The sequence below is a fragment of the Penaeus japonicus genome, unplaced genomic scaffold (genome assembly GCF_977035675.1).
Source record: "Penaeus japonicus unplaced genomic scaffold, GWHDUDI00000001_assembly GWHDUDI00000004, whole genome shotgun sequence".
Classification (NCBI taxonomy): domain Eukaryota; kingdom Metazoa; phylum Arthropoda; class Malacostraca; order Decapoda; family Penaeidae; genus Penaeus; species Penaeus japonicus.
The window spans coordinates 12,985,619-12,995,618 of record NW_028234406.1 but is presented as its reverse complement, the minus strand read 5'-3'; the positions used below and the strand labels follow the sequence as shown (position 1 = coordinate 12,995,618).

Sequence of the window (10,000 nt, the reverse complement as noted above, 5' to 3'; positions counted from 1 at the left end):
ACTTACCTATGATAGAAGAATATACTCTTTTCGTTTTAAAGAGAATGCATAGATCACCACAAAAAATTCTTATCAACTTTGCAGGAGGTTATTTCATCCATTTCCGGGAGAATTCCACAAGCAGTAGAAAAGAAGATTAGAAAATACATGTTGATTTATGGCAGCAATGTCACCTCCATGTTGGCACAGTTCCCCTCACAGGAGATTGCCAGTGCTATTGACAGGTATATTTTCTATTCATCTTTCACTGTAAAGAGGCAGTAACCAAAGAATTTGATATATTGATATTAAGAGTAGGTATGTTTTTTTTTTCTGAAGAATATTGAAATTAGACAATGGTTTGCTGATTTGAAAGTTTGACATTTATATGCCTATATTTATTTGCATGATAACATTATTTGTATATATATTTTTTTTACTCAAACAGCCATGCAGCATCTCTCCAAAAGAAAGACCGTGATGTGTTCTTTGTCACAACACAAGGGTTAGTGCAGCTCTGCCAGCGCTACAAGAAGGGCAGTCGAGGTCGCATGACTCAGGTGGTTCAGGAAATGCTCAAGACTTATTTGCAGGTGGAAACTCAGTTCCAGCATGGTGAGGTTTCGAGAGCCCTTGTTTTCAATATATTTATAGTTGCTTCTGAATGCCACAGTTATTTACCTTTTTATGATAACAAGTGGACTTGATTGTAGGAATTGAGTTTACAATTTGGGATTAGATAAGGAATTTGGAATGTTATTATATTTTCTCTGAATTTGGTCTTTCATTATTAATATTATGAAAAATGAAAGTTACTCTTTCTCTCTTTCAGGTTCATATGACAAGTGTGTCCATGCAATAAGAGATAAGAACAAGGATGATATGGCCAGTGTCCTGTCTACATTATTCTCACACTCACAAGTTGCAAAGAAGAATCAGGTCAGTTTTATTTGAATTGTAAAATAATTGAGTTGATGAGTTAATAAAGAACATATCATTTTAGCAAATTTAAAAAATGTAGATATTAATCCAACTTTTGTTTTGACATTTGGTAAAAATTATAAAATTAAAATTGACATTGTATGTGCCTGCTTTTGATATATATATATATATACTTCAGATGGTCATTCTTCTGATTGAACATCTGTGTGGTCATGAACCAGGGATCACAGATGACTTGTCAGCCATTTTGGAGCAGTTGACCAAACTTAACAGCTCAAAACATTCTCGAGTCGCTCTACGGGCTCGACAAGTAAGTGAAAAGCTGTTGCGATTAAAGAATGATTTCTCTCTCTCTCTCTCTCTCTCTCTCTCTCTCTCTCTCTCTCTCTCTCTCTCTCTCTCTCTCTCTCTCTCTCTCTCTCTCTCTCTCTCTCTCTCTCTCTCTCTCTCTCTCTCTCTCTCTCTCTCTCTCTCTCTCTCTCTCTCTCTCTCTCTCTCATGATATATACAGAGGTTTGAGTTCATTCCATTATAAATGTATCAATGTGGTACTGCATTATTGCAATTTACTGAGTCAATAATTTTTATTTTTTGCAGGTGCTGATAGCAGCCCACCAGCCTGCATATGAACTCCGCTACAACCAAATGGAGTCAATCTTCCTTCCTGCTATAGATATGTATGGCCATTCCTTCCATCCAGAAAATCTCCAAAAGCTTATCTTGTCGGAGACTTCAATATTTGATGTCTTGCATGCCTTCTTCTACCACACAAACACTGCTGTACGCATGGCAGGCTTGGAGGTATGAATTGTGAAGGTTGAACTTTGTTTTCTGTTGATTACAATAAGTTATTATTCAAGTTTGATATTCTTTGCATATTCCTTTTCAAGAGAATATGGGAATAATTATTTGTTTTTCATTTGAACGAATAAAACTGTATCAATTTTCTCTGAAAGGTTTATGTTCGTCGTGCGTACATCAGCTACGAACTGACTTGCCTGCAGCACAAGGAACTTTATGGCGGAGTTTGTGTAGTGTTCTTCCAGTTCCTTTTGCCATCTTCCCATCCAAACAGGTATGCTGATATCCTCCTGGAAAGGCTACATGTGATTTGACTGGGATTCACAATTTCAAAATTACACTGTACATTGTTTGTTTGGTGATATATACTTAAATTTATTATTGAAGAAATGGTGTACATATCTCATACTGAAATTCATTACTGAATAAATGGTGTACATATCTCATTCTTTTCCAAAGTCACATAGGCTGAAACTAATATCAATTTCAGAATTCCCCACAACAAGGTGTGGAGCACCCTGGAGTACACAGACCCACACCACACCCCCATTGATCCTCCAACCAATCTTGAAAACTGCCAGCGCATGGGCATCATGGCAACCTTCAAGACCTTTGAGGAGTTTGAGATCTATTTCAGTGACCTGATGGACTTCTTCCAGCCAACAGAACATGGTATGCTGGAGGGAGAATTAAGTCCCAGGGATCACCTCAGCAGTTCCATAAAGCTGGGATCTTCTTTCAGTGACTTTATTGGTGAACACAAGGTATATAGTAATGGGAGATATGTGTGGTCTCTTTTATATGTTATCCTCATGCTATATTGTCTAATTCCATGCTGTACAATCTAATGTTAAAGTTAATAAAATTGTAATTATGGATTTAAACACGACAGGAAGCCAAAGACCCAATTCACATCATGAACATTGGTATCCGGATGGAGGAAGAGAAGGATGATTCAGAGCTAAGTGAACAGTTTGCCATCTTCTGTGCAAGCAAGAAGAAGGAGTTCCATGAAGCAGGAATTCGGCGCATTACCTTTGTTATCTTCTACAAGCAGCAGTTCCCAAGATATTTCACGTACAGGTTAGAAGTCAAAGATGTATGAGGTTTCTTGAGTGCTTTATGATTGACTGACATGCATGTTGACATATGGATCAAAGTATATTGGTAGAAATACAGATGGAGATATAGTATTTAGTTGACATGTAGATAAAGACATACTTAACAAGAGCACATGTAGATAAAGACACTTTACAAGAGCACAAACACATAAGCAGATACAAGCAAAAACACCAACAAAAGTTAGAAGATATTCACAAACAATAAATAGATAAAGGTGCATGTTCTTAAACATTCATAGACAAACAACGTCTTGGGTGTTAATGAATTTAGGATCTTATTGTGTGAGAGTCTCATTGTGTATATGGAATAGGGGTAGGGATGTGAGTGAAAGTGAGTGAGTGTGGGCGTGTATGAGTTGTGTGTGTGTGTCTTTGTGCACGTATGATTCTTAGCATGGATTTGTGAACAAGGCTGAGTATGTTTATTAACAGATGCTTCTGTATATTTTATCTAATTTGTTAATCTTTTAACCATTAAACTACTTCTTTTCAGAAGGTGTAGATTCTCTTGCTATAAAATAAATTTGATATAATTTTATGTGTGATTATTAGGTTTATCTTTTAGATTAATGAATGGTATATTTGCTTTTCCATTTTCTTTGTTTTTCTGTTTTTAAATTATTTGTTCTTTACTTATACTTTACAAAATGTTTATAAGACAATTTGGATATAAAGAATCACTTTCTCGCGTTGCTGAAATTAACATTGGAAAATTAACCTCTCCGATTTTTGTTTTTTTTTCTTTTTAGTTTATATTTAGGAATAAAAATTTAACAGGATTTCTTAAAACTGTTTTAGATAATGTTATTACTCTGTACATACTATTCAGTGTAAAAAGAAAAATCAACTTGATTTGAATTGTTTATTCATGCGCAGTTTTTAAGGCAGTCAGTTACATGATTAGATGATCTTTTGTATTGGCATACTGGTGACTAAAGCCTATGTTTTATTGACTGAGAATTGGAATGACTATATTGCTGAGTATTTCAATTTTAGATTGGATAAATTGCTATGTTAGGTCTGTAAATTGGTAAGAGATATCCATATTGTGGTAGAATACGTTATCTCGTTAAAGACTTCATTTTTGTTTATTTATTTTTTAGGGCTCATGCTTTTAGAAATATCTATGCACATAAACACTTTACTGTGATAGGATTTCTTCCACCACAAAGCCTTGGTTTCTAAAGACAGGGAGTTGAAGAGAGTATCTTCCTGTAGCAGGTTTGTAGATGAAATGACAGCCCTTGAAGAGTGTTGTGAATAATCATGCTACTGACATCATAGAATGCTCTAGAGCATGGATTTGTTTTCTTAGACTATAGAGTGACTTTAGAGCCTTTATGTGATGTTTTAAACTAATAATGTAAATATGTTTAAGCTAATCTTACTTACCAGACACTTTTCACCCAGATGGAGAAGGACGAGAAATTGATAACGTTATATATATTTTTGTCTTTTACCACAGACCTAGACATCTGTTGAAACACATTGCCAATCCCCTTGACCCAAGGTATGATGGCTGCCTACTAAGTTATGGCAAAGCAGTTGCCAGATATTAATGTACTAATATAATCCTTTTAAGACTGCTAGAGCTTCATGTTGTAATATAACCAATGGGGCAGTTGCTTGCTGTAATATGGTAGATTCACTATCTAACATATTATTGACTTCTGGAAGTACAAATGTGCACGCATTAGGTTTATCCACCTAAATGCTTATAATTTGAAGATAACTATAAGGGATACTGATATTTATGTGTATATTGTACATTGTGATAATACACTGGGAGAGTGGCATGTATGTGACTATGAGTTACATGGTTGTGGGGTGACCATTAAGAAGATTTTAAAGAAATGCATGGATGGGAATTTTGCACTTCATGTATGCTATTTAAGATATTTGGTTTAATTTTAAGATATGACAAGTTCACTTTACTGATGAAATAATGACTGTCCTATAATTGAAGGCACCCCCTTATAATTATATAAGAAATTGAAGACCATTAAAGTGTAGTGTACATATTTGTTGATGACTATCTATAATGATATTTATTTTTGCAACACACACACACACACACACACACACACACACACACACACACACACACACACACACACACACACACACACACACACACACACACACACACACACACACACACACACACACACACACACACACACACACACACACACACACACACACCAAATCTCCACCAACCCACCATATTGATATGCTAGCTATAGTCAGTGACTCACTGATTGCAAAGCGTTGGTCCAGGTCAGTGATTCCCAAAGTGTGCGCTGCGGCACACTAGTGTGCCGCCATTGTCTCCTTGGTGTGCCACAAAAATAATATCATTTTGCTAGGTTTCAAGAATAAGTATTTATAGTTTCAAGAATAAGTATATATATATATATAGTATATAATATATATAGTATATATATATATATATATATAAATATATATATATATATATATATATATATATATATATATATATATAATATATATATATATATATATATATATATATATATATATATATATGTATATATATATATATATATATATATATATATATATATATATATATTTATGTATATATTTATATATTTATGTATATATTTATATATGTATATGTATATATTTATATATGTATATGTATATATTTATATATGTATATGTATATATTTATATATGTATATGTATATATTTATATATGTATATGTATATATTTATATATGTATATGTATATATGTATATATGTATATATGTATATATCAAAAGGCAGGTGTGCCATGAAGATATTAGTTGTTTCTTAGTGTGCCGTCATACTAAATAGTTTGAAAACCGCTGGTCCAGGTGATCCAATGAGGCTCTGTGAACATGATTGAAATTGATCATGAACCTGTTTTCTTGTTGTTTTTGGCAGATTTTTGCCATGTCCTTGTATATCATTATGAATTTTTATTGATTGTAGAAAATCAAAAAATGCACTGGATTGCATTTTCAAAGCAGATGTCTACTGAATTAGATCTGTATAGTGAAGGGAGAAATCTTTTTTCAAGGGAAATGATAGTATATTAGATGAAAGTAGTGGGGAATGTTTTATGATATTGTCTCATTTATCAGGGCTTCCTGAACAAACCTGTCTTAGATAGGCAGGTATATCTGTCCAATGTGGAAACATTCTCAAGGGCCTTTAGGGGCTTACATGTGTGTCTTTGTTTAGCACTGTGTGAAATAGATAATGGTGTCATAATTCTGTGGATTGAATATGTTTTAACGTTAAGCAAACTATTATCATTCACCTCAGTATTCAGTTTTACTGAAACTTGTTGCAAGATGTTGGGCATGTGTGTCTGCACTGGGAGAAAGTCTCCCAACACTTACCACTAATCCTGTGTACTGTCTAAAAATTAATATTGACTGCTATTAATATGGCAATACTTTAGAACTAAAGACTGACAGATTTAATATTGCTGAAGAAGTAATGTCATATTTAGCTAATGGTTAAGCACCTCCATTAAAGTTGTATCCTATTACTGTAGTAATGTCTTGATAATGGTAGCTAATGATAATACCAAATCAGTATGAATTTCCTTGTTGATTGAAAAAGTAGAGCAGTAACTCTTCAGACACTAGCCCTGCCTTATTTCTTTAATATTTTTAATTTCTTTTGGCTGAAATGACAAAGGCCAGATACATTCAACAAAGGTAGATAACAATGTTAGCACAACACTGTAGTTCTAAGAATCTTTTTCCAGTTCTTAATCCTTGAAATCATGCAGTCCTCACAAGCCTTTGCTACCATCAGGTCGAGAGATGAGTTCCAAGAGGACAGGATCTACCGCCATTTGGAGCCTGCTCTAGCCTTCCAGCTGGAGATTAACCGCCTCCGTACATATGATCTGGAAGCCCTCCCTACATCAAACCGCAAAATGCATTTGTATCTGGCTAAGGCAAAGGTGAGTGTTCTTTTGTAATGAAAAATGAATTGTTAACTAATATATTCCATCAAGTTTCTTTTTATGGTGTTCAATAATTATTACTATTTTTTTTGGCCATGAAGGATTATTTCTGTTTTCCATTAACCCCTGAAGTCTGAGCGTCCTCACTTGAGGCAACAAATAGGTTTCCCTTTCCAACTGAATAGCCTCAATAGGGCATATCTTTTCAAATCTGTCTTGCTGTTTTTCTACCTTTATTTCAGTATAAATGGGATGTATTCAGGGTAGACTAGCTCTCCCCTCTATCCTTATACTCACAGGGCCTTTTCCTATGTGTTTGGGTGGCTTCTTCTCCAACATACTACTCCCCGTATACCCTTTCCAATTCATCTTAGACCCTAATACAGACCATCCCTTCCCCAGCCCCCCTCCTCTAGGACCTCCTCATTTCCCTTTGTACAATCTGGTGCAGCTTAGCTACTGGTGACACTGCTTTGTCTTTTGCAGTATTTTATTATGTACATGATTAAGTTTTTGTATGTTTTTCCTGTTTACTCTCATATACATGGGGTAACTTTTTCAATTTTGATGGTCTACTATTCAGCAAATATTTGACATAACAGCAAGAGATATGCTTTTTTCCTATATAAAAACAAATGCTTTTCAAATAACAAAGACCAAATATGTCCCTGGTAAAATGTTAAAAATCCAGTTGATTTGTATTAGGGGCCAAAGAGAGGCTGAGGAACAGTGGTCTTCAGTGGTTAAATATTTATTTCTCTTTTCCATGTCTGTTGTTCATTTATTTATTTTTTCTTCATCTTTCTGTAACAGGTGGCTGATGGGCAAGAGGTGACTGATTTCCGCTTCTTCATCCGCTCAATCATCCGCCACTCAGACTTGATTACGAAGGAAGCATCTTTTGAGTACTTGGAGAAAGAGGGAGAGAAGCTGCTTCTTGAGGCCATGGATGAGCTGGAGGTGGCATTCTCACACCAACTGGCAAAGAGGACCGACTGCAACCATGTGTTCCTCAACTTTGTGCCGACTGTCATCATGAATCCTTCAAAGGTGAGGGTTGGAGTGGCTCTTGATGGCAAAGCAGTGAGTGAGGCAAAAAATTGGGAGAAAGAGGAAGGGGAAAGAGATCAGAAGTTAGACAAATGGAGGGAGAGAGAAAGAGATGAGGATAGAAGAGGTTGCTGGATACAGACTGAAGGAGGATTGCAAGTAGATTGGGGGGGGGGGGGGATAAAATGAGGTTGGGAGAAAAAGTTAATGTAGAGTAAGACAGGAAGATCAAGACAAAAAGATAGAAAGGATAAGACTAAAGACTTCACTTAACCCGATAATGGGTTTAGCATATAACACAATATAAATGAAGACACAAGCATGTCAACCATTTTCCATGTCATGTATATATACCAACTGGTGTCATTAGGTTAAGAGAAGTCAGTACTTTATTATATGTTGATTATGTTGCCTTTTGAATATATTGTAGTAGCATAATTTAATATTATTTTGCCATGTACTGGATACTCTTACAAAAAGTGGTAATGGTTTGAGAAAAAGAACTAGATAGAGAGTTTCATTATTAATGTGTGTTTCTCCCTCTGCTTAGATTGAAGACTCGATAAGATCCATAGTAAACCGCTATGGTCGTCGTCTGTGGACTCTGCGTGTGCTTCAAGCAGAGATCAAGATGACCATCCGCCAGACACCCCAGAGCAAGACCATTCCAATTCGGCTGACATTATCCAATGAGTCTGGTTATTACTTGGACATGCACTTGTACCGGGAAGTTACAGATAAACTCACCGGTCAGGTATGTCTTAACATTGATTTGTTTCCTTGGGAAAGGGGAGAAAAAGGTCTGAAGGATTATTTGAAAGTGGAATGTCTGTGTAATTCTGTAGAGGGTAAGTGATAATCATCTCTTCACTATTTTTTCTTTCTTTCGTACTTGACTTTTTATCCCATGCATTGAAATTCCTCTCTATTTAATTCCTTGCTTTGCATAGTTTGTATAATTGAATCTTCTACTCTGTTAAGGATATAATAGAATTATGCCATTAATGGATTTAAAGGCTGTTTAATTGGCTTTCTAGCTTAGAGGTTGTAAATGATCTTACATTGTTTAAAGGATACAATCTTCATAAGTTTAAGTATAATGCCTTAGTGCCGCAACAAAATGAAAATGGGGCTTAGATGAGATACAGGATAGGTAAGAAGAAAAAAGTTCTTAAATTTTCAATCTTGCATTTTTTTATTAGATTTTTCATCCTGTTCAGATTAGCTGATTGCTATCTTTGATTTCCAAAGGTATCCAGAAGTAACCAGTTTGAAGAAATGTACAGGTACCAGCTTTGATATAGTTGCTTCCTTTTTGCCTCACATTTTAACACAAACTATGCAGTGGATGAACATATTTTTTTATAGTTTTTTTTTGTTTTTTTTGTTTTTGCTTTATTCCTATGGTGGTTATTTAGGAGATACCATTGTTAATGCTTGCAACCAACCCTTTACTTGTTGAATGTGGAAAATATGCAGTGTACTCACTTTTGTGCATTTCATGGGAATGGATTTACATTACTGGTATTGAAATGTGGCTTATTTTAAGAGAATGATTTGTTTTCAATGAAGTACTTCGTTGTGTGAAAAAATTATATCATTTTTTGTGCTTTGAAGAAAATTCAGCTAATACAATTTTCCTTACTGTTGTGATATTGGAGAGTGATTGTCATCCTGTCCCCACCACTCAACATGGACCTCTGAGAAGAACATGGGAATCTCTGTAACATGTGACTGTTGTGATTTTAAATTTCCCCGTCATTAGCTTTTACATTTTTCCTTAGCTTTTGCATGACCTTATTTTTTTGAGAATATAAAGTGAGAGTAAAGCTGTGAATATGAAGATAAGAGAATTAGAGATTAAGGGATAGATAACAATATCAATGTTTGCTAATCTGTTGAATCCATTCATAATGAAAGGAAATGTGTCAATATTTTTATTGCTATGAGGGAGTTTTCTAATTAATTTGTCATGTGTATTATTTAGGTGAAAATGATGAGAAAGTGAAAGAAAAATTAAAGCATGGATTATTGAATTGAATTATTGAATTATATATATTCATCTTGTATAAATCTGATGTCTAGATTATTTTAACAATAAGAAAGTAAAAAGTCAATAGCTCACATCCCACT

At 34.7% G+C, this 10,000-nt stretch overlaps 1 protein-coding gene across 10 annotated transcripts in view; it reads left to right on the top strand.

The window, feature by feature from the left end:
* Positions 1-10,000, top strand: part of ACC (acetyl-CoA carboxylase) — a 49,027-nt gene that overhangs the window by 17,653 nt on the left and 21,374 nt on the right. For 6 of the 10 annotated variants that reach the window (XM_086536055.1, XM_043008604.2, XM_086536052.1 and 3 more), the window contains exons 17-28: positions 85-224; positions 428-594; positions 812-918; positions 1,100-1,231; positions 1,519-1,722; positions 1,878-1,996; positions 2,213-2,486; positions 2,615-2,805; positions 4,309-4,353; positions 6,664-6,814; positions 7,631-7,867; positions 8,418-8,621. In XM_086536055.1, the coding sequence (XP_086392181.1) occupies positions 85-224; positions 428-594; positions 812-918; positions 1,100-1,231; positions 1,519-1,722; positions 1,878-1,996; positions 2,213-2,486; positions 2,615-2,805; positions 4,309-4,353; positions 6,664-6,814; positions 7,631-7,867; positions 8,418-8,621 (1,971 nt within the window). The remainder of the gene's footprint in view (positions 1-84; positions 225-427; positions 595-811; positions 919-1,099; positions 1,232-1,518; positions 1,723-1,877; positions 1,997-2,212; positions 2,487-2,614; positions 2,806-4,308; positions 4,354-6,663; positions 6,815-7,630; positions 7,868-8,417; positions 8,622-10,000) is intronic. The other 4 variants (XM_086536057.1, XM_086536054.1, XM_043008641.2 and 1 more) reach the window with 1 other exon arrangement.